Here is a 24,925-nt window from a genome sequence, read left to right as displayed (position 1 = left end):
CTTGAAACTGCCATTACTGGTGTCCTTAAGGCATGTGTCTTTTCTGTTTTCTGTTTTCACGAATGCTATGCTATGCTATGCTATGCTATGCTATGTAATGCTAAAGAGTTTCAAAGCCTTGTTCCATGTGCCCCCTGTTAAATTTGAGGAGCTGCCAGTCCAAAGGTCTCTGCACGCCCCTGGTGTCTAGTGTGAGGCTAACAAAATAATGACGCACGGTGTACCGGAAGGCGTCCTCGGGTGGAGCTTGTCTGTGGTTCGCCACCGTGGGATACTTTCCGTTCTCAGGACAGTCTTGTGAACCAAAGGGATCAAGTAGGGGGGAAAAGCAGAATTGGTGTGTACGTTTGAACCTTTTGTCAAGACTTTGTCAGAGATAACAGGTAAGTGAATGCGGGACGTACTCTGCTTAACTTTACACGGGCCACTTACATTCCCGACCGTCGCAGGGATGCAGTCTTCTTTTAGCCCTCTAATGACACATCTAGTCTATAAGCCTTTATAACCACTTATATTTGTTACCCAGGTTAAGTCCACTTAAAACTGAAACTCTGCTGTTTACCCCTAAATCTTGTAACATACTGTACAACCTTCGATAGCTTAGAGATGTAACACTTTTAGCATGCTAGCTAAGGTTCCTTATTGTTAAATAGGTTAGGTTTGCACCCAACAGCCTGAACAATCAATACTCAGTCTCAGGACATCTCAAGACAAAAAAAAAGGTAATTGTAATTTCAAACGCTTTCAAAGTTTAGAGGAGACTTTGTATACTGGGGGAGTGTCGTGACATAGCACAAGGTGGGGAGCTTTAGGTGAGACTCAAACCATGTTAGATGAGATTTGAAACAGATTGACCTAAACAACAATGTACTAATGATCAGCACAGGAAATAACTCTAATCTGTGGCCCGATGGCTACTTTGGATAGATAAACGCATTTTTCTTTTTTAAAGGATACACTCATCGGCAATATTTCTTATCTTTGAGGAAGGTCGGCATTGCAAATAAGAATCTGTTCTCAATTGTCTTACCTGGATAAAGGTTAAATACAAATTACATTAAAACTTTGTTTCCAAACATAAATTAATGCTGGATGCAGTGCAGTCATACACCACTGAAAATTAAAACCACAGTTAGATTAATACTTATGACAGTGTTTTATCAAAATTAAACATTATTGTCTTTGTAACGTTTGATAGACCTGTTGTATCTTATATTGTGCAGGTGTACCTAATGTAAGCTGAATTTTTGCTCAAAAACATGAACTCGGAAGCAGTGACTTTTAATAGTGACAACATGTCATGAGAGATCAACTGAATATAGTATTTTTGCGTCGGATACAGTGTGGAATCAATAGATGGGAAATATATATTATGATCCAGAGTCAATGTGAGGTGGGTAATTAGCTTTTTGTATGGAGCTCATGTACATTTTGTTGATGCAGAAAAGGCATAACTTGCACCCGTGGACACAAGACTATTCAAGAAATGTATAACTAATGTACTGACTGCTTGGTATTCACAGCAGTGAAACGACTCTTTTCCACCTGTTCTGTGTGTTTTATATATACATTTTGTCTCTTGCTAGTTCAGTTAATGTTTGTTCAAATAATTATACTGTGTTAGATTTCAAAATTAGCAGTCCAAAACGTGCTTTTTTTTTTTTGTCCCCCCTCTCAACAGAATATCACTATAGTATGCTTAAGGGATACTACAAGATTACAAGAAAACAAACAAAACGCGTTGCGGTCTTTGCTCAGCTGTGTCTTCTTTAGCACTAAAGAACTGAGAAAAACTACATTAGTTATTGTTTGCATTTAATTTCCAGGCGCATGCTAAGCATGTCGTCAATCCACCAGCAGATGGTCAACAGATTCACTAATGTGCTCTCTCTGAAGGGACAGCACCATTTGTAGGGAGAAGGAGGGGAAGAGAGTCAATAAGAGGCAGCTGGAGCAGGGCAAGTCTGAGCTTGACTAGCAAATACAAGGTGGAATGAGGTTGAAAAAGGTTAGCAAATGGGGAGAGTTGTTCCGTGATTGACTTTATAATTCAGCAATGTACTCAGATCTTGACATTCAAAATACCCCCTGTATTTTAGGTTTTGACAATGTCATACAATTATGACATGCTCAAGAGATAAATTGTGAAACCACATTCAAATACTATTCAAACTGAGGTTGCAAAAACCATGGAAAAGCCCCAGCACTCTTAGCTTTTACCAACCGCTTACTCATGGATCTCTGTGTAGACATGGGATAAAGCAATCGCAGTAACTGAGTCACTACAGATCTGCTGTTTCCTATCCCGCAAACTGCAGCAGCTTTGCAACATCTTATTTCAAAAAATGTATCAATACATGCAACTTTAGCTTCAATTCCATTGTTGCCTTTTGTTTTATTCCTTTTTAAAACACAATTGTAAATTATTCAGTATTAAAAGACACTAAGCATGGTGCATAAACAATATAAATGTGAGTAGAGTTGTTAGTCATTCTTTTCCACAGCTAGCATTACAAATGTCTTTATTCACAAAAGAAACCAAGTGCATAATATCCTCATTGTTTTATTTATTTATTATTGTTCAGCATGGGTGCACATGAAGAGAAGAAAGAAACATGTGGAACCATCTGCTTGAAATACCTACTGATCACATTCAATTTCCTCTTTTGGGTAAGTCTCCCTGCGATAATAATTATACAGTATTTTTGTACATTTCAACATAGTTACATTCAAGTTTAAACACCACCTTTAATAGTTCAATTATTTTGTATTGCCCTATTATTGTATTACTTTGTAGCCCATTTTCCATTTGTTGACCTCTACATGAATAACAACTGTGGAGCCTTTCACTGGATATTTTTTAAAATCAATGCCTGGTCCAAGTCAATCCAAAGTCCAATCAAGGCAACCTGCATATTTTTATTTAAAAGATGTATAGAGATTCACTCAAAGCCATATTTGTGGAACTTTCCAGTGTCTGTAATGAAGTCTTCTAAGAGATTTTTGGGCATTTAAGTTTCCCAGGAAACACATCAGAAACATGTCTAAATTAAAAATGTATCAGTTGGCAAGCTGTGATTTGTAAAAAATTTCATTTGGTAAACTTTAGCTTATTAAACTTCACTTTATGTTTTTTGAAAGTGTCTAATTCGGCATGTCAGAACTTTCAAAACGTTAATTTTTTTCTGCTTGTCATAACAAAATTGCTTTGCATGCCATTTAGGGATTGGATAAGTGCAGAGAACAAATTTTGCTATGCGTTGTTAATGTGACAAATTAAGTACCTCTACATTAACTGACATCTCTCAGTCATCTCTTGAACCTCTGAGACCAACCAGTGCCCGAGTTACTACCGCTTGGCACTGTTTGGGGTCGCTTGACACTTAATTTTGAGGCTCTTAATAGATGGGGTCAGATTTGTGTAATTCTGTATTGTGCTTCAGTTTTATTAGATCAAGGAGGTACAAAAAGCATCTCATTCACCACATGGCAGGTTACTGAAAAGCCTGAACCACATATTACTTCTTAACTCATTCCCTGCCAATGCCGTCCAAAAACGTAATTCAGAATCCATCCATTACCTGCCAATGCCGTCGAAAGACGTCAATGGTATTTTTTTTAATGGGGATGGATGGGGGAGGGTCTTGTGGAGTTTATGTGTGCTTGTCGAGCTTCTGGAATAACTGCAATGAGGATTGGCACCCTGTAGAGGGCAACAATGCCTCGAGGTGAACGCCCCTCCCTCAGAGGAAGAAGAAGGAGGAGGCGTGTGTGCGACAGTGAGAGAAGGCAAACATAATGGCTGAAAAGAGAGAAGACAAAATGAAAAAATATCTCACAAAAAAGCTTTCGGTATGAGAAATGTATTGTGCCAAGGCAAGAAAAATATTCCTGCGACTGAGAGGAATGACGCCTTAGCTCTTGCAGGGCAAAAAAGGACGACACTCCGAGCCATAATGACGCTCCGAGCGATCGCTTTGTTGCAAAGCTATATTGCCCAAAATGCTTGGCCAAATGGCGACATCCTCAGCCGCTTGCCAGCTGATCGACTGCCGACCAGGATTTGAGTAAATTTGATCCGGAATTGTCAATCCAGCCCAATGGGGGGCACAAGCCTGTGCAAACTGTAGGACGGTCCCAAGCCCGGATAAATGCATAGGGTTGCGTCAGGAAGGGCATCCGGCTTAAAACCTTGCCAAACAAAGATGAGCGTTCATCGAAAGAATTCCATACCGGATCAATCGTAGCCCGGGTTAACAACATCTGGCACCGTTTTTTTTTTTTAGTCATGTTCGGCTGTTAGGTCAAGCAGAATGGAAAATCTGTATCCCTTTTATGCCGGAGCAGTTTTACTGCATCACAGTGGTGTTTTTAGGTTTATTGAGAATCAGACTTGATCAGAACAAAGTTTCTAGAAGGGAGTGAGAAACAAAGACAAAAGACAAAGCACTAATTGTAAACAGGATAAGAGAAGTAAATCATTACATTATCTACAACAATGAAAGATTAAATATGAGTGTTGCAGGGGGCTGTAGTGCTACAGCCTGTGAGGGAAGGACAGGACAAGGACAGGAGAAGCATGCAGGAAAAGGGTCGTGAAACGGGCTGTACAACTAAAGTGTGGTGGCATTAATTATCCTTCCATCCATCCATTTTCTGAGCCGCTTCTCCTCACTAGGGTCGCGGGCGTGCTGGAGCCTATCCCAGCTGTCATCGGGCAGGAGGCGGGGTACACCCTGAACTGGTTGCCAGCCAATCGCACGGCACATACAAACAAACAACCATTTGCACTCACAGTCATGCCTACGGGCAATTTAGAGTCTCCAATTAATGCATGTTTTTGGGATGTGGGAGGAAACCGGAGTGCCCGGAGAAAACCCACGCAGGCACGGGGAGAACATGCAAACTCCACACAGGCAGGGCCAGGGATTGAACCCGGGTCCTCAGAACTGTGAGGCTGACGCTCTAACCAGTCGGCCACCGTGGTGCCCGGCATTAATTATGTAAATTATAAAAGTCTACAGGATGAGAGTATAAGTGAGGGGATACACAATACATTTGCATATTCATGAGTTATTTGTCACAGTAAGTGCGTGAACCCCACATCCAGTGAAAGAGTCCTAGGGGTGTGTGCCTGCGGATACATGCAAGTGGATTGACACCGTTTGACATGCATATAGACTGACAGAAGTGTCCTGTAATTGTTGTGGCCGCACCACGGCGGCTGAGGAACCCACCCAATCAATCGAAGGGCGGGATCAGGCCCAGGGGTCCACCCGAGAGCAGACTGGTGGACGGGACACGAGACCCAGGACGGGACACGAGACACAGGGCGGTCCGCCGGCCCCACCGAGGCGCCCCGACAACTGGGCACCCAGTGAGGGCCGCAGGGACCCAATGCCACCCCGCACGCACTGAACCCCCCCCAATCCCCAGGAGAGCCACCAACCAACTTGGATGTGAAAAGAGTATCAGAATGAATGATGAGGCTGAACCTTGAAATTGAGGGTGTTATGTATAATGTGATTAGCGGCTATGCCCCACATATAGGATGTGACCTGGAGGTGAAAGCGAAATTCTGGAAGGAGCTTGACGAAGTAGTTCTGAGCATCCCAGACAGAGAGAGAGTTGTGATTGGTGCAGATTTAATAGACATGTTGGTAAAGGAAATAGGGGTGATGAAGAAGTGATGGGTAAGTACGGCATCCAGGAGAGGAACTTGGAGGGACAGATGGTGGTAGACTTTGCAAAAAGGATGCAAATGCCTGTACTGAACACTTTTTTTCCAGAAGAGGCAGGAACATAGGGTGACCTACAAGAGCGGAGGTAGAAGCACACAGGTTGATTACATTTTGTGCGGATGATGTAATCTGAAGGAGGTTGTTGACTGTAAGGTAGTGGTAGAGGAGCGTGTAGCTAGACGGCATAGGATGGTGGTGTGTAAAATTAGGAATATTAAGAAGACAAATGCAGAGCAGAGAACCATGTGGTGGAAGCTGAGAAAGGAAGAGTGATGTGCGGCTTTTCGGGAAGAGCTGAGACAGGCTCTCGGTGGACAGGAGGAGCTTCCGGAAGACTGGACCACTACAGCCAAGGTGATCAAAGAGACGGGCACTAGAGTACTTGGTGTATCTTCTGGCAGGAAAGGAGAGAAGGAGACTTCGTGGTGGAACCTCAAAGTACAGGAAATCATACAAGGAAAGAGGTTAGCTAAGAAGAAGTGCAACACTGAGAGGAGCAAGGAGAGGAGAAAGGAATACATTGAAATGCGACATAGGGCAACGGTAGAGGTGGGTGGCAAAGGCCAAACGAGGCACTGTAGAGATGATCGTGGACTTCAGGAGGCATCCTTCGCCACAGCAGCCCCTCACGTTGTCCAGCTGCCTTGTGTCAACCGTCGAGACCTTCAAGTTCCTGGGAATTGCAGTCTCTCAGGACCTGAAGTGGGCGACCAACATCAACGCCGTCCTCAAAAAGGCCCAGCAGAGGATGTACTTCCTGCGCCTTCTGAGAAAGCACCGCCTGCCACAGGAGCTGCTGAGGCAGTTCTACACAGCGGCCATCGAATCAGTCCTGTGTTCTTCCATCACAGTCTGGTTTGGTGCTGCTACAAAAAGGGGCAAACTCCGACTGCAACGGACAATCAAAACTGCTGAAAGGATTGTCAGTACCCCCTACCCATCCTTGAGGACGCTGCCAGAACTAAGACAAGAGCGTGCAAAATCCTCTCGGACCCTCCACATCCCGGTCACCAGCTCTTCCAGCTCCTTCCCTCAGGTAGGCGCTACCGATCAATGGAGACTAGAAATGACAGACATTCCAACAGCTTCTTCCCTCTTGCAATCAACTTCTTAAACACCTAGCCTACAATTCCATTGCAACAAGCTGGCAATTTTTTATCCTTTTTGTCTTGAGTTTGTTGTCACATTTCTGTCGGGCCAATTATATATCACTCGTGCACTCATTGTAGTAGTCTCACCACGCTGCACTATTTGCATATCTGTTGACCAATACTGGCCACTCATGCCAGAGTAGCATCTGCTCCATTTGCACACTGATTGAGGAGTATCTGCAACATTTGCACAATCAACATTGTCCAAGACTATCGTACTATTCGCTTGAAGTCTCTGTGCCCTTTGCACAATGGTCATTGCACCGGACTATTGTAATATTAGTCATTCGAACTGCTCTAAGTGCTAGAGGACTCTGCATCTTTTTGCACAATTGTCAAAATAAATAAATAAATGTACCGGCATTACCAGATAACTAGCAACCCTTTATTGTTCAGTGACTGTTTTTCTCAATGTCTTTGTCTCAAAAGTGTTCTCCGTCAATCAACTGTCTGTTGTCGTACTAGAGCAGCTCCAATTACCGGAGACAAATTCTTTGTGTGTTTTTTGGACATACTTGGCAAATAAAGAAGATTCTGATGGAACTGGTAAACTTCACAATGAAGGAAGGATAAATGGGCAAATGTACCGAGACATTCTTGACAAAAATCTGCTGCCATCTACGAGGATGATGAAAATGAAACGAGGGTGGACATTTCATCAGGATGATGATCCAAATCATACTGCCAAGGAAACTCTCTCTTGGTTTCAAAGAAGAAAAAAAAAAGCTGCTAGAATGGCCCAGCCAATCACCTGACTTGAATCCAATCGAAAATCTATGGAAAGAACTGAAATGCAAGGTCCATAAAAGAAGCCCACGGAAACTTCAAGATTTGAAGACTGCTTGTGTGGAAGAATGGGCCAAAATCACACTAGAGCAATGCATGCGACGAGTTTCTCCATACAGAAGGCGTCTTGAACCTGTCATTGCAAACAAAGGCTTTTGTACGAAGTATTAAATAAATACCATTTGGCATGTTCAATACTTTTCCCCTGTGTCATTTCACATTATAACACAACTTAATTTCTAATCTTATTTGTTCTACTTTCTTTGTATGTATGGACTACTTGGGTTGTTCCCAACATCTGGTAAAATTTTCATGTCAATAGCAACTTTTAAAATATATTTGTAGTGTACTGACTAAAATGTGTTGAACTGCATTTGTTTGAATTGCTGTTGTGAAAACTAGTTAAAAGTTTGTTTGATTCTTTGTGTGGATGGATACCGGGGTGTCTTGCGTTCCGAGGGGTCTGTGAACATTTCAAGGTTTTGTTTTTTTAATGATTGATTGAAGGGGCGGTGCGTCCAATGGGATTGGAAGAAGGAGGTGGGTCGTGGAGAGAGAGCGGGAGGTGCGGCGGGAGGAAAGAGTTGTTTTTTTTGGGGGGGTCGGGACCTGTTTTTTTTTTTTTTTTTTTTTTTCCACGCGAACGGATTGATTGTTTTAACGCGAACGGATTTACTCTTTAAACGACACCGGGCTGCCGCTTCGACGCTACGGGTACTGCCTGCTCAACGCCACCGGGCTGCCACTTCGACGCTACTGGTACTGCCTGCTCAACGCCACCGGGCTGCCGCTTCGACACTACGGGATCCAGTTGCTGTGCCTACTGAAGCGTTTTGAGGGCGCGTTCCTACGGCAATCGGTTTGGGTTTCGTTTCCCCAGTGAACTGAGGGTTCAACGGTTTTGTGAGAACTGCCAGTGAGGGCTACATATTTAGTGAGGAAAAATTGTGACGTTAAAGATTTCAGCCACTGTATATGTGTATATATATATATATGTGTGTGTGTGTGTGTGTGTGTGTGTGGGTACGTAAATTATTCAGAACCTCTTAAATTTTTCACTCTTTGTTGTATTGTAGCCATTTGCGAAAATCATTTTTAAAATTTTTCCCCAATGTATACACAGCACCTCATATTGACAGGAAAAAAAACGGAATAGTTGAATTTTTTGCAGATTTATTAAAAAAAGAAAAACTGAAATGTCACACAGCCAAAAGTATTCAGACCCTTTGCTGTGACACTCGTATATTTAACTTGGATGATGTCCATTTTCTTCTGATCATCCTTGAGATGGTTCTACACCTTCATTGGAGTCCAGCTGTGCTTTCTTTATACTGATTGGACATGATTAGGAAAGCCACACACCTGTCTATAATACCTTACAGCTCTCAGTCAATGTCAGACCAAATGAGAATCATGAGGTCAAAGGAACTGCCTGAAGAGCTCAGAGACAGAATTGTGGCAAGGCACAGATCTGGCCAAGGTTACAAAAACATTTCTGCTGCACTTAAGGTTCCTAAGAGCAAAGTGTCCTTCATAATCCTTAAATGAAAGGTGTTTGGGACGACCAGAACCCTTCCTAGAGCTGGTCGTCCGACCAAACTGAGCACTCAGCGTAGAAGAGCCTTGGTGAGAGAGGTAAAGAAGAACCCAAAGATCACTGTGGCTGAGCTCCAGAAATGCAGTCGGGAGATGAGAGAAAGTTCTAGAAACTCAACCATCATGACAACCCTCTACCAGTCAGGGCTTTATGGCAGAGTGGCCCGGAGGAAGCCTTTCCTCAGTGCAAGACACATGAAAGCCTGCATGGAGTTTGCTAAAAAACACCTGAAGGACTCCAAGATGGTGAGAAATAAGATTCTCTGGTCTGATGAGACCTATTTGAACTTTTTGGCCTTAATTCTAAGTGCTATGTGTGGGGGAAAAAACAGGCACTGCTCATCACCTGTCTAATACAGTCCCAACAATGAAGCATGGTGGTGGCAGTATCATGCTGTGGTGCTGTTTTTCAGCTGCAGGGACAGGACGACTGGTTGCAATCGAAGGAAAGATGAATGCGGCCAAGTACAGGAATATCCTGGACGAAAACCTTCTCCAGAGTACTCAGGACCTCCGACTGGGCCGAAGGTTCACATTCTAACAAGACGGTTACCCTAAGGCCAAAGCTAAAATAACGGAGTGGCTTCAGAACAACTTTGTGAATGTTCTTGAATGGCCCAGCCAGAGCCCTGACTTAAACCCAATTGAGCATTTCTGGAGAGACCTCAAAATGGCTGTCCACCAATGTTCACCATCCAACCTGACAGAACTGGAGAGGATCTGCAAGGAGGAATGCCAGAGGATCCCCAAGTCCAGGTGTGAAAAAAAAACAAAAAAACAAGTCCAGGTGTGAAAAAAAAACAAAAACTGAGCAAAGGGTCCGACAACTTATGGTTGTGTGATATTTCAGATTTTCTTTTTTAATAAATCTGCAAAAATGTCAACAATTAAGTTTTTTTCTGTCAATATGGGGTGCTGTGTATACATTAATGAGAAAAAATGAACTTAAATGATTTTAGCAAATTGCTGTAAAAAACTGAAATATTTAAGGGGGTCTGAATACTTTGTACCCTCTGTATGTGTGTGTGTATATATATAATATATATAAATAATTGGAACGGTGAGGTCAATTATTTAGTTTTTGTTGTCTACTGAAGACATTTGAGTTTCAGATCTAAAGATAAATATGAGAAAAGTTCAGAATTCCAGATTTTATTTCATGGTATTTACATGTAGGTGTGTTAAACAACTCAGAACAGAGCACCTTTTGTTTGAAGCTACCCACTTTTGAAGTGAGCAAAAGTGTTGGAACAGAAATTATTAAATTAATTTAAAGTGAATAATATTTCATATTTGGTGGCATAACCCTTCCTTGGAATAACTGCATCAAGCCTGTGACCCACTGACTTCACCAGACTGTTGCATTCTTCGTTAGAAATGCCTTTCCAGGCCTTTACCGCAGTCTCTTTCAGTTCTTGTTTGTTTCTGGGGGTTTCTCCCTTCAGTCTCCTCTTCAGGCGGTAAAATATATGCTCTAGTAGGTTAAGGTCCGGTGATTGACTTGGCCAGTCTAAGGCCTTTCACTTTTTCCCCCTGATGAAGACTTTTGTTGTCTTGGCAGTGTGTTTTGGGTGTTTCTACTGTTGCATGATGAAGCTTCTCCCGATTAGTTAACATTTATCTGTAAATTGCCAGACAAAATGGTTTTGTAGAATTCATTATGCTGCTACCATCACGAGTTACATCATCAATAAAGACAAGTGAGCCCATTCCAGAAACAGCCATGCAAGCCCAAGCACTGACATTATCTCCACCATGCTTCACAGATGAGCTTGTGTGTTTTGGATCATAAGCAGATCCTTTCGTTCTCCATACTTTAGGCTTTCCCTCACTTTGGTACAGGTTAATCTTGGTCTCATCAGTCCATAAAACTTTTTGTTCCAAAACCTTTGTGGCTCATCTCTCTGTACTTCTTTGCAAAATCCAATCTGACCTTCAGATTCTTTTTGCGGGGTGGTTTGCATCTTGTGGTATGGCCTGTACATTTCCTCTGTAAATTGCTAGGAAGAAAATGCTACCATCATGAGTTACAGAATCAGAATCATCTTTATTTGCCAAGTATGTCCAAAAAACACACAAGGAATTTGTCTCCGGTAGTTGGAGCCGCTCTAGTACGACAACAGACAGTCAATTTACAGAACACTTTGGAGACAGAAAGACATTAAAAAAAAAAAAACAGTCACTGAGCAGTAAAGGGTTGCTAGTTATCTGGTAATGCCGGTGCATTTTTTTTTTTTTTGGACAATTGTGCAAAAAGATGCAGCGTCCTCCAGCACTTAGAGCAGTTCGAATGACTAATATTGCAATAGTCCAGTGCAATGACCATTGTGCAAAGGGCGCTGAGACTTCAAGGAGTGTATGCGGTTTAAAGTGACGAGTAGTGCAATAATCTGGGACAATGTTGGTTGTGCAAATGTTACCGATACTCCTCAATCAGTGTGCAAATGGAGCAGATGCTACTCTGGCATGAGTGGCCAGTATATGTAAATAGTGCAGCATGGCGAGACAACTACAGTGAGTCCAAGAGTAATACATAATTGGCCCCACTGTCCTTTTCAAATCTGCAGTAGAAGGTATTCAAGTCGTTGGCTAGTGTGCTATTGTTCTCAGCTTGGTGGGATCGTCGCTTGTAATTAGTCAGCGATTGGAATGCATGCCAAACTGATTTAGAGTCGTTTGCGCTAAAATGTTTTTCCAACTTTGCTGCATAGTTCCTCTTTGCACTGTTAATTTCTTTAGTCAGCTGGTTTCCAGCTTGATTATACAGGGCCCTGTCCCTGCTCTGATATGCATCCTCCTTAGCTTGGCGAAGCTGCTTAAGTTTAGCAGTGAACCACGGCTTGTTGTTGTTGAATGTGCGAAATGATTTTGTTGGTACACACACATCCTCACAGAAACTGATATAGGATGTACCGGTGTCCTTACATTCATCCAGGCTGCCAGCTGAATTTTCCAAGACACTCCAGTCTGTGCAGTCTAAACAGCTTTGAAGTTCCATCTTGGCTTCATTGGTCCACTTTTTCACTGTTTTCACTGTAGGCTTCTGTAGGCTTCGTTCTTGCCTGTACGTCGGTATTAAGTGAATTAAGCAGTGATCAGACGAGCCCAGGGCTGCACGAGGTATAGCACGGTATGCGTTTTTTACCGTAGTGTAGCAGTGGTCTAAAGTATTACTTTCCCTGGTAGGACAGTCGATGTGCTGCTTGTATTTAGGGAGTTCGTGGTTGAGTGTAGCTTTGTTAAAGTCCCAATTTTGGGGCTCATCTCTGTACTACTTTGCAAAATCAAATCTGGCCTCCCGATTCTTTTTGCTGATGAGTGGTTTGCATCTTGTGGTATGGCCTGTATATTTTTTCTCTCAGTCTTCTTTGATACCTTCACGCCTGCCCTGTGGAGGTTGGCAGTGGTCAGTGACTGTTTTCTTTGGGTGTTTCTTCACAGCTCTCACAATGTTTCCTTGAGGGAGGAGTAGAACTCCAGCAGTGATGCTGACTTGAAATGATCTGCCAGTACTGCATCAGACTGCAGATCAGTGAGTTCTAGCTTGAACATCACTGGGTGCATTTTCCACACTGCAGGCAATGGGTGAGGAAACCAGGTGCATTTCATCTTCAACTTTTTTTAAATAATAAAATCTCCTTGAGAACTCAACATGCCATTCTCTTAACATGCATCAGAACTTGCTGAGGTGATCAGATGATGGTTTGACTTCTTTCAGGGTTTGCATGTGAGTGAGAGTATCGTCCTGTAATTGACTTGAAATAAATTACTTTATCATGAAAGCCTTCACAAGGCTATACATTTCATGAACAAAAAGGCCCTTGCCTTGCAGTATTGTGTTCAGTTCATTCAGCAGTGCAGTCACATCAACAATAAATGCAAAATCTGCCATCCAGTACACATCTAAGCGCTCAGGGAAGTCTTTGCCTTTGTACTCACAAAACTCTCGAATGTCAGCTTTCAGATCCCAAAATCTTTATTGCACTTTGCCCAGGCTGAGCATCTGACTGCTGTGTGATACCTGATGTCACCATGTTCATTTTCATGCGCTTCTAAAAGTGCTACAAACTGTCAGTGATTTAGTGTTCGTGCCCCGATGAAATTAATTGTTTTAGTTCCAACATCAACAACATAGTTAAGTTTTAACACTGACTTTCACAACACATGCTGATGTATAATGCAATGTATGACCACCACATTATGCTCAGCATCCAGTTCAGTCACTTTATCTTGAATCCGTTTCAAAAGTCCGTCCATTTTTTCCCGTTCAGATTTGGGCACCCATAAGTAGTGACACCAACCAGTCTGTTCCATTTCAGCCCCAGTTTGTCCATGCATGCGTTTACCTACGTAAAAAGGTCACCCCCTGTTGTCGTCCCTTTCATTGACCGCACTGCTGCCAGGTCCTCCGTAATCTTGAAGCCTGCCGTTATCCCTCTGAGAGACATGAGTAACTGGCCTGTGTCACGGGCATCACAGCTCTCATCCAAAGAAGAAGAGAAGTCAAAACTTGTCACTCAACTTCGCAGTTGAAACTGTGAAGTGGAGGGACAAGCGATGTCTTCTACCCTTCTGGTAATGGTTTGCCTGGACTTTGGACTTTGCGGGACTTTGTCAAGTGTTTTTTTATTTTTTATTTTTAAATTTTTATTTTTACATTTTTTATATATATATATATATATATATATATATATAAAAAAATCTGGGCATATGAGCAATGCGGAGTCCACCAAGCACTCTTTGACAAACTCCGCCTCCGAGAATGGGTTGCTGTTTTTAGCGATTTTGTAGGATATCATAGAGCTGGTCCTGGTCGCTACATCCTTGGATGCGTGAAGCTTAGTAATATAGCCTTGTTGTTTTGTTAGTTTCACAAGAAAATCATCTGTTGCCCACGCTCTCTCAGCATCAGTCAAGTGTCTGTATTTTTCAGACACATTTTTATTTTTGTTCCTTGTTTACCTCTGACTTCAATAAATAAATATTTAGTAGTCCATATTTTGTTGAAACCGCTGCTTTTGGTATGCACCTTTCTTTTCTTTTTGTTTTTGGCGTGAGCGGACATTTTTGATGGGTCAAATTGACAGGTTGTCAATCACCTGCAATTTATGTGCACCCGTTAGCTTGATTTGCAGATTAAGTGTCCGACGTACGTGCACATTACGTGAATAAACAGGCTTCAAAGTAAAAGCATTGCCGTTTTAGTCTACGCATAAAGTCAAATTAGAAAGATGTTTTTGTTTTCTAATTTCCAGGCAGCCTTTTGCGGGCCAGGTAAAGGCGTCCGGCGGACTGTATTTTGCCCGCGGGCCTTTTAAAATGCCCAGGTCTGAGTTAGCCTGTCACACCCTGACACGTGACAAGTGCAGAAAGTGAGGACATTTCCTCATTGATATACTACATAGTCTGCAGTGTAATTCTTGCCTATATTGAAATGTATGTTTTTTTTAAAGACAATAACAAGTGAAAATAGTGATAGTGAAACATTTTAATAGGCTGTTAAAAAAAGAATAATCAAATAAAATAATTGAAATGCCTTCCTTGAGGAAAAAGAGCAACGGCATCCCACATGAGGTAAGTGCTTGCAGATTAATTTCCGCATATATAAACAGGTTTCGTCAGCTCAATTTTGTATTGATTGCATCACAAATGCCTCTAAGATGTTTTAAAAGAGTTCTGATGGATGACACAGGCGTTTCTGTAGTGGGCATGATGGCATTGTGTGACACAGACAGACTTTGATGTGCACTGCTGGCTGTCATAGCAGATACCTGCCATTACGGTGGCATGTTCGTACTATTTTATCAGGCTTGAACATTTGGTAGAATAGTTTTGGATGATGACGTTAAACAGGTGTTTGATTTTGTGACATATTAAAGGCTTTTTGGATGGTCATGGGGCTTGGCTGACCGGACTTTGATGGACACCTGACGAGGATCTCCCAGCCAAAAGCTTAACGTCCCTTAATGTCCCAAAACTGCGCTCCATTGCCACCACATTGCCACCACCATTTTGTCAGTATTTCCTTGTTTTTGGAACCATATGATGGTATCAGATGGTCATCTTGAACCATTTTATAAAAGTCAACTGTATGCCTGCTAATGGTGAAAATAAATGCAGGTAAAAGCTCTCATGAACTGTCTCTCACAGTGGCAGTGACTCTGTCACTTCAATAACCATACTTTCTCTCCATAAGATGAGCGTTATACACATTCATTTGTTGACTGTCAGGAGTGTCAGACGCCTCTTCCTCTCGATCTGACTCATGTTGTGTTCTTCTCTCAGCTTGCAGGGGGCATTGTGATGGCTGTGGGTGTTTGGACTTTGGTTGAAAAGAGCGACTACATCAGCCTTCTCCCCTCCATGACATATGCTGCCTCTGCCTACATATTGGTCCTCGCTGGAGCCATCGTCATGGTAACAGGGGTTCTGGGATGCTGTGCCACCTTCAAGGAGCAGAGGAGGCTACTGCGAGTGGTACGAGATGGTTTCAGACGCTGTACACTGTGCACTTGTATTGAGCATCCACACCACGAACAGAGAGACCGCAGTGTGGCCATGAATGGTTGCTGTGCAGACCATGGTGTTATTCACTATCAAGACAGAATAGTGTTTGACCATATTTGAATTTAAACATCATACTTTTTTGTATAAAGCCTCGCCAAGTGCCTAATGTTTATGACATTGAATGATTCAAAATCCAAAAGCTCATCTTTATCAACATGGCAAATGTAAACCCAGCACCCCACAATGCACAATGTAAAATGTATGCGTTATATCTAAAATGTCCGCAAATTCTGTGTTAACTCTGGGATGATCTTTTTTTTAAACAGCCAAAACAAACAGGCAATACATTTTTACATTTTTAAAGGCTACCTAAAATGGAATTTGAGTTATGGGAAAACATCACTGAAGGGACTTTGTTTTGTGTTCTGATTGTGATTCATAACAACTGTTGGGTCGTGTGAGTATGTATCTCGTCTATGCCTCCCGAAGATTAGGCCGATGAATCACAGTGATGGAATGAAGTTGTCAGCAAGGAGAGATGGTATCGAGATTGTTAAAGAGGGCAAACATAAGGGAGGAAAGACGCTGATTCATGGGGCTTCTGTGTTTGCTGGCAGTACGAGCTGCCTTACCGAGGAGTACATGAGCGGCAGTGATTGTTGATATACAGTTCTGTTATCTAAATGTCACAGGTTCGAATTGTAACCAGCACTTTACTGCACAGCTGTAAGGCTTTGAAAATATGCTGTATAGATTATTTTTCATTAAGGAACAACAAAGACTTAATTTATCCCACTGACCCACAGGAAGTAGCGTGGAGTGTGTTGTAGGAAATACACGAACCATTAAATGTGATGATTCAGGGAGAGGAGGAAGTATTTTTGTCATGTGCTCCCAGCAGGGACTGCAAACTTTTGTTCGAGCGCCTTCATTTATTCCTGGTTACGCAACAGGTACCATATACAAATAATTTAGTTTTCTTCCTTGTTGTGGTTGTTTTACTATAGCTCTTGTGGGAGCGGGAATAGCTCTTCTGTAAGGACTTGGAGGCTTTTGGAAACTGAGCGGACAAAAAAATAGCAAGTAGTTTGTTGGAGAGACATTAGACTGCATCCTGATCATGATTCCTCTATGTGTGTGGTCTGTTTCTCTGTGTACATACAGTGTGCATCTTTTTTTTTATCATACAGCAGAGTATACATTGAATATCCTCTTGAGTGATTATAATCTGTAAAATAATAAAAACAAGTAAAGCCACAGGTTGACAGAGCTGCAAGGTGAAGGAGAGCTCAGCTTCATAGTTCATAATTCTTTTATGTCAGGTTGCTAAGTTTACAGCCCATTTAAGCTGCAGACTCATGAGTCTTTCATGACTTGCTTTTGAAAAGTTGACATTCAGGAGCATTTGACATATTTCTTACAGGTCATATTTTACTTAAAGAGGCATGAATATTTTGGAACTAATATACAGTAGTGTTGTCCATCACATAGTGCCCCCAAATGGAAGCAATGTACAGCCTTTACTTATTAGGTTCAAAGGGTGAAAACATCCAACCATTTTCTATTTGCCCCTCCTTGAGGAGGGGTTTGTGTGCCCCAATAATCCTAGGAGCTAAGTTGTCTGGGGCTTCACGCCCCTGGCAGGGTCACCCATGGCAAACAGGTCCTAGGTGAGGGACCAGACAAAGCACGGCTCCAAAGACCCCTATGATGAGAAAAATGATTGGATTACGTTTTCCATTGCCCGGATGCGGGTCACCGGGGCCCCCCCTCTGGACCCAGGCCTGGAGGTGGGGCTCGAAGGTGAGCGCCTGGTGGCCGGGCCTGCACCCATGGGGCCTGGCCGGGCACAGCCCGAAAGGGTAACGGGGCAATCCCGGACGCCTACCTGGTGAGGTGTTCCGGGCACGTCCCACTGGGAGGAGACCCCGGGGACGACCCAGGACACGCTGGAGAGACTACATCCTTCGGCTGGCCTGGGAACGCCTCGGGATCCCCCCGGAAGAGCTGGATGAAGTGGCTGGGGAGAGGGAAGTCTGGGCGTCCCTGCTAAAGCTACTGTCCCCGCAACCCGACCTCGGATAAGCGGTTGAAAATGGATGGATGGATGGATGCTGTAGGGCCTTCTTTTTATCTGCATGGTTTGTGTGCAACACAAGAGTTGCATATTTCCTCCATGATGTTACAAATGTGTTTGTACTAAGGTGAAGTAGCAATAGTCTATGCTAAAAGGGGCAGACTAAACAAATCAAATGTCCAGATATATCCGCCTCAAGCTCGATCATGATGAGGTAAAGTCAGACAGATGGTAAGGAAGTTGAAACGCAGCCCTGTGAATCAGCCTGCTTGCTGAGTCATGTTGGCAGTAATTACACTGTAACCTTAAGATGCCTGCAAGATGAATATGATGAGTCCTCTGGAGTCAGACGCGTCTGGAGCCAACAACACTTTCTGTCACACTTACTCACTCGGTGTGTTTTGTTGTGTTTGAGCTCGTTCTACAGTGTATTAGCAATATGTTTATAATTTGTGTTGTTGTTGCTTATTTTATGGGTTAATTGGACAACTTTCTTTTTAAACAGCCAGTCCATGTCACTTGTTTCGATACATTTCTATTTAGCTTTATTTATGTTGATGAGATGTTACACAAACTGCTCAGCATTCAGACTCCCTGCTTCGAGATCTAATCGGCACAAATGATTTAATCATAACCTACTACAGATCCCCCTTTTTCCCCCTCTCTCTCATCGCATAAGGTCAGGGTAATGTAGATCAAGCTTTTAGTCTGATAGTCTTTTCTTGCCTTGTAATTCTGATCAATCCTCCCTTAAACTTCCATGGGCCTGTTCACCAATCATATAGTGACCATACATTCAGAAGAGCAAATATACTTACAGCATTTTAATACCAGAAGATAAAGAGCTCATTGTGAGACTTTTAAATCCATCCATCCATCCATTTTCTGAGCCGCTTCTCCTCACTAGGGTCGCGGGAGTGCTGGAGCCTATCCCAGCTGTCATCGGGCAGGAGGCGGGGTACACCCTGAACTGGTTGCCAGCCAATCGCTGGGCACATAGACACAAACAACCATTCACACTCACAGTCATGCCTACGGCAATTTAGAGTCTCCAATTAATGCGTGTTTTTGGGATGTGGGAGGAAACCGGAGTGCCCGGAGAAAACCCACGCAGGCACGGGGAGAACATGCATACTCCACACAGGCGGGGACAGGGATTGAACCCCACCCCTCAGAACTGTGAGGCTGACGCTCGAACCAGTCGGCCACCGTGCCGCCACTTTTAAATCCTTATCCTTTAAATCCTACCTTTACTAATGTTATTTTGTCTCTGATGTATTTGTCTTTTCAAGTTGTTATTGTTGCTGTATTGTATTTTATTTCCATAAGACAATTCTTGGACCAACCAACAGTCACTTCTGTATTCACTTCTCTCATTTTATTTACTGACCAACCAACAAGTTGGACAACTTGTTCTTGTCCAATACCCCTGTGATCGATGTATTGTACGTTAAATTCATAACTAAATATAAATTAACGAGACATTTGTCTTTCCAAAATCACCCACTATAGTACACATCTACTGTATTCTCCTGTGCTAAACTGAGTAAAATCACTTTTATATGAGTGTTATTGTTTACCCTGACTATCCATTGGAATATAACATGTATATTTTAATCTGTCTCTAGTATTTTGTCCTGCTGCTGTGTATTTTCCTGTTGGAGATCCTTGCTGGGGTTCTGGCTTATATCTACTATCGGCAGGTAATTGAAAACTCATTAAAAATACTGTTTCATTATTTTACACTGCACCTTGCGGTTTTAAAGGGACCAGATGCTGTTTTCAAACTGCTAACAATATTGGAATATAGCTTCATTTAAGTCCCCGTCCTGTCCCTCCCACGCAAACGTCCCCAGCTAGAACAAGAGGAGACTCAGAATGCTTCTCGGTCGGCGGCAAGCGCATCGACGGCCAGCTGGAATTGCTCTGGAGGAAAGCACTCCTGTATTTACCGTATTCACTATTTGGCCCAAAAACAAAAGCAAAGCAGCTTGGTCAATGCAGTTGAGAGTACTACTGCTTCCACTGGATGTTGAACAAACTGCTATGCGTAGTTTCTCCATTAAATGTGAAACATAACTGTCTTCAGCACAGTTTAACAGTAGGCCCATTGCACATTTTTTACCATTACATTAATGTTGCATTAAGTTTCGCAATGTCCGTGTAAAAGTGTAATGCTCATTATAAATTCTTTGTTGACAATACACAGGTTGCACACAGCTGAGCTCTACCAAGAACCTTGACCAATTTACTCAGTTTGTATGACTCTTACATGAGCTAAGTCAATCATCCTCTATGAAAAGTAGTGAGGGTGGTAAAACATCTCATGAAACAGGTTTTCTAAATCACTCACAGACTCGGTCAGGCTCATTTGGCAAGTTGCAGAGCATTGTCCAGTCATTTTGCCTTCTTCTGTTCTGGTAGTTTTATTTTTAATTGTTTGTAGAAAATCACAAAGGAGGATTTTCTTGAGTTAAAGATGTCATTTGATTTCCTATAACAGCAACAAAAGTAGTGTAGCGTAAATTAAACACTATATAATGTTCCCAAAACACTGCTTTGCTTTCAGTGACTAACCATGTTTTCTGAAGCTAAATAACTTGTAGTATCGTCTAAAATTATTATTCATAGTTTTGAATCTTTTAAAATAAAATTTTAAATGAGGCATTCTCTTAGATGCTGCGTGGAGAAGAAAACTCTTCATGCTTGACATTCCTCATTGTGCTGTCAACAGACATGTTATTTCTTTTTTAGCGCTTCATCGTATTGGAAGCATTGCTGCTTTGCATAAACCACACACGCCTGCACACAGGCATTGTTTTACTCACCACTATCCATCATTGTCATGGCTAATACAGTAGCCATAATGCTCCTATACAGGAGAATAAAACAAGGTGGGTGGATCTGGGTGATGTTTCTAGCATTATTTCTCTTCTCTTTTGCAACTGATAGCTGCAAGCAATACTCGATCCTATACTGTTGAAGATGCTTTGCGTTTATGCCTCTAACTAAAACAAAGTCTGAAAAGAGTAGGTAAAATGCACCTATAAAGCATAATCTAAAATTAAGTCTTTTATGCACGTCATTGATATTTTATTTAAGAATAACTATGTATATGGGTGAAACTAGTCATCAACCGCTTAAGTCATCTCTATGCAATGCTTTTCCAGAAAAGCTATTTGTGACACTGTATTGCAGTGCACAGTTTGCAACACCAGATGTCAGCGCCTACTGTTGGAACAAGCAATTTAAGAAAGATTGCACCTGGCATGTTCTGGAGATCAGGTTATTGATCAAGTTATAATATTCTGGGTTTGTCATCTGGCAAGGACAAAGTTGATTTCTAAAGGGGACACGTAAAACCTTCGGGAATCACTGGAAGACCTCCTTTTCCTCTTACATTTGGAGTGAATGGTGGGCCACAGGTGCTGGCAGAGGCAAAGTTAATCTTGAACTCATCGACGCTCTTCTGTGTCCTCATTTCACATGGATACACTGTTACAAAGGTAATCACTTGTCTGTTCAGTTGCTCTGTGAGAGAGGCAGTATTGGACTTGAGTACAAGACACAGTTGCAGTGTTATATTGTGATTATTGAATAAGTACTAAATAAAGTAATTGTTTGTATCTTGGCGGGCTCCAATAAATGAGGCCATGTGTTAGCGGAAATGCCGCCTATGAATGTGACTTTTTCACTTTATTCTACTCCTTGTTTCAGTTAACATTTTATCATTGAAATAAACTTTAATTAGACCCTAGTAAAATGAAAACACGACAGAGATAAAGAATCAAGGCAAGCCAAATGAGGCATGTTGAATCTTTAATTGTTGTTTTCACTTCACTTCCTCAAGTGTGAACAGGTGTAGAACCCTCAGCCCCTTCTTTTTCCTCTTCTCTTTCTCTCTCCCCTCCCTCTCTAATCTCCCTCTGTCCTCCATATTTCCTTCCATCATTCATTCCCTTGATATTTCTGTCATGCTTAGATTTACAGTGGTTTCCCCACTGGCTTGTTGCCATAGAAACGGAGCCCCTCCAGACCTTCCTGCTCCGCCACTGAGCATTCTTGAGAACAAAACATACATCAGCACCCCACCCCCCACCACACACACACACAACACACAGTTCCTTCCTCTCCATGTATTAGAACCTCTGTCCACTATTTGTATTATGAAGAGATCCTATTAATCTAATCTGCGCCAAATTTAAAAGTTGGAATTCATTTATTACCAGCCGTGGTCTATGCTGGACTGAGATGAATTGCGTGTGTCTGTGGCCAGTTAAATGAGGAGCTGAAGCAGAACCTGAGGGCGACCATGATGCAGAAGTATGAACAGAAGACTCATGAGCATGTTACCAGTGCTGTGGATAAGCTGCAACAGGAGGTGACTATTTGCATACATATGACCAATGTGCCAGCACAACCTTTAAGCTGAATGTACACTTCCATTGCAAGTGCAGAGGCGCCAGAACATTTGGGTGGGTGAAGTGGTGGGTGGGAGGGGCACTGGGAGCACATTTTACGCTATGTGGCCCTACATATGTTATGTGCCCCTTTTCTGGAATGAAAATGTTTTATTCCAATCAAAATGTGAGCTGATCTTCATGTCAACCACGATAGTAAACAAACAGTTTGCTTAAACTTACTCCACACAAACAACTACAATGTTTTTACGTTTTGATTGGACACAGAATGTAAGTAGTCACAGTGCAGGGTGGACAAAGATCAGATCACATTTTATAACAAATTACAAAGGGCTCACATACTTTTTCTTGCGACAGTATATAAGCAGTATTAATACACACCTCATGGTGTTGACTTGCTACCTTACTCGCTCTAAATCTTCAAGATAGTTCTATGCTTCCAACTCTGTGGGACCAATTTCTCCAAGTGCAAAGGCATATTCAATTGAGTTTTGGGTGTAAGAAACTTTGGACCTTTGAGATTTGTGCCCTCTTATCCAACATGAGTGACCATTGATGATGATATTCTTATAAACAGTAAATTGACTTTTACATAAAAACTGCCTTGTGAACATCGCGGTGTGGTATAGATAGCTATGTTTCATGGATTATTGGACAAGGAGTTTAGTGCCCTCGCTGCTTGAGGCAAACAAGTAATGTCTTTTTTGATCGTAGCAGTTCAGTCTTTTAGGTGGTTTATGGGGCATCATTTCAGATCTTTGGCTGTCAGAAGCCCACATTTGTTTTCATTTTCTCTCCTAATGTATGATTATGTATTCTGTGTATGTCTCCCCCATCAGTTCAAGTGCTGTGGGAGCAACAATTCATCCGACTGGGCGGAAAGTGTCTGGATCCGCTCCAATGATGGAAATGGCAGGGTGGTGCCTGACAGCTGCTGCAAGACTCCATCGGAGCTGTGTGGACGTGGGGAGCACCCCTCCAACATCTACAAGGTTGAGGTGAGTCTCTTCCAGGTGCTGGTGGGTCCTGTTCCATTAATTGTCCAAATTATAAACATAATAGGTGTTTGCACTTGTACATCATCCGTTGCAGTATGATGACTTAAGTGTTTCATTTAGGGTGGCTGTATCTCAAAACTGGAGAAATTCATCCAGGACCACCTGAAGATCATTGGAGCGGTGGGTGTTGGGATTGCCTGTGTCCAAGTAAGCAAAAACTTCACTTTTTGAAACATAAAAAATAATGAACACATGCATGTTTACATTGTACTATTTTTTGGGGGGGGCCTCTGTGCAATCTGCAGATAATAGGGATGGTATTTACATGCTGCCTGTACAGACGTCTCAAGTCAGAGCCGTACTAAAGAAGAAGAGGAGACGGAGGAAGTCACCTCATTGACATACTGAAATATCTCATCGCTTCTTTTCACGTGGAGGGAGGTAAGGGATTAAATAACACATCTAAGTTTCTTATAATGCTCGGATGGAAAAACAATTAAGGTTATAAGTAATTAGCCATTCGAATTAGCCTCAAGATTACAGCATTGAGAAAATAAATCCTATCAGAGATAAACTGGGGAATATTTTCTCTGAATATTTAATGAATTAATTTAATTTTGTGAGGGATACCCTCTGTGGGAATTCAAGGTACAATACAGTGATGTAAATGTTTTGTAATGTTAGTGTGACGGCTGAGTTTGTGGGCTAAAACCTGGTGACAAGTTTTAACAAGCCCACTTCACCTCCTGTAGCATCCCACTGCCATGTTAACTAACCACTCATGCATTTAAAACATGTTTTCCATGGTGGCTTTGTAATTTCTCAACACTAAATTGTACGACTGTTTTTATACTCTGAAATGTCTAGCTTACCTGTGAGCTATTACTGTAGTTGAGCCTTTACTGCCTAATGTGTCTTCACACAGCGACGTGCCACTGTTAGATCAGGCTCTTATCCCAGTGTGTTGGCAAGGACACTTTATCTGCCAGTCTGACTGTACAATGACTGGACCTTCCTCACCAGCATAACTGTACCATCACTGTAATAACACAATAGTGCCAGCGTTTTAACAATTCACATCTGGTCTAATGTGCAAGGCTGATGTGATATGATAAGGTGTGATGCCTACCAACATTGCTGAAGGGAAAATGCCTGATTTTCTATTTCACTGTAATTTTTTTATACCACTGATGCCAAAAATAGGCACTGACTGACCTGTGTGCGTCTGCTGTCTTCACCAAACACCATGTCAAATCAATGTTTATAGATTGTCTTTTTAAATTAAGATTGTTTGTTATACATTTGGTTTTAATAAATATCCATCAAAAACAAAAAAAGTGTTTCTCCTGTTTTTTTTGTTTTGTTTTGTTTGGTTTTTTAATTTTTATTATTATTATTATTCTTTTTTTACAAGTCAGAAACTAGCAGCAGTATATCTGGACAGAAGGCTCAGTGTTAATCATGTGCAGTGCAACAATGTCTTGCAGTGTCCTTCACCTGTCAGTCGCCAGGTCAGGCCACCGCCCTTAGCAAAAGAAAAAAACAAAAAAAACACCAAAATATCTTTAGACCTGCATGCCTGTAAGCAGTGGCCCCTACATGATTGGCACAGGCTTACGGGTACATTAGTGTATTAATCAATTCCCTA

At 42.1% G+C, this 24,925-nt stretch overlaps 1 protein-coding gene across 1 annotated transcript; it reads left to right on the top strand.

The window, feature by feature from the left end:
* Positions 1 to 214: 214 nt before the first annotated feature.
* cd151l (CD151 antigen, like) lies at positions 215 to 24,605 on the top strand. Its single transcript, XM_061670321.1, has 8 exons — positions 215 to 383; positions 2,586 to 2,670; positions 15,560 to 15,751; positions 19,487 to 19,561; positions 22,135 to 22,239; positions 23,119 to 23,277; positions 23,398 to 23,484; positions 23,583 to 24,605. Exons 2-8 carry the CDS (start codon positions 2,587 to 2,589, stop codon positions 23,640 to 23,642), a joined length of 762 nt encoding a protein of 253 aa, XP_061526305.1. The 5' UTR covers positions 215 to 383; position 2,586; the 3' UTR covers positions 23,643 to 24,605.
* The last annotated feature ends 320 nt before the right edge of the window (positions 24,606 to 24,925 follow it).

The sequence above is a fragment of the Phycodurus eques genome, chromosome 2, assembly GCF_024500275.1.
Source record: "Phycodurus eques isolate BA_2022a chromosome 2, UOR_Pequ_1.1, whole genome shotgun sequence".
NCBI classification, from domain to species: Eukaryota; Metazoa; Chordata; class Actinopteri; order Syngnathiformes; family Syngnathidae; genus Phycodurus; species Phycodurus eques.
Note: the sequence above shows the minus strand (reverse complement) of the source record. Positions and strands in the feature narration are given on the sequence as shown.

Excerpts from the sequence above, each read along its gene's own strand:
- cd151l (XM_061670321.1), top strand. The coding sequence starts at position 2,587 with ATGGGTGCACATGAAGAGAAGAAAGAAACATGTGGAACCATCTGCTTG. Across the intron at positions 15,752-19,486 it reads AGAGGAGGCTACTGCGAGTG|TATTTTGTCCTGCTGCTGTG; the intron begins GTACGAGATGGT and ends ATCTGTCTCTAG. Across the intron at positions 19,562-22,134 it reads CTTATATCTACTATCGGCAG|TTAAATGAGGAGCTGAAGCA; the intron begins GTAATTGAAAAC and ends GTCTGTGGCCAG.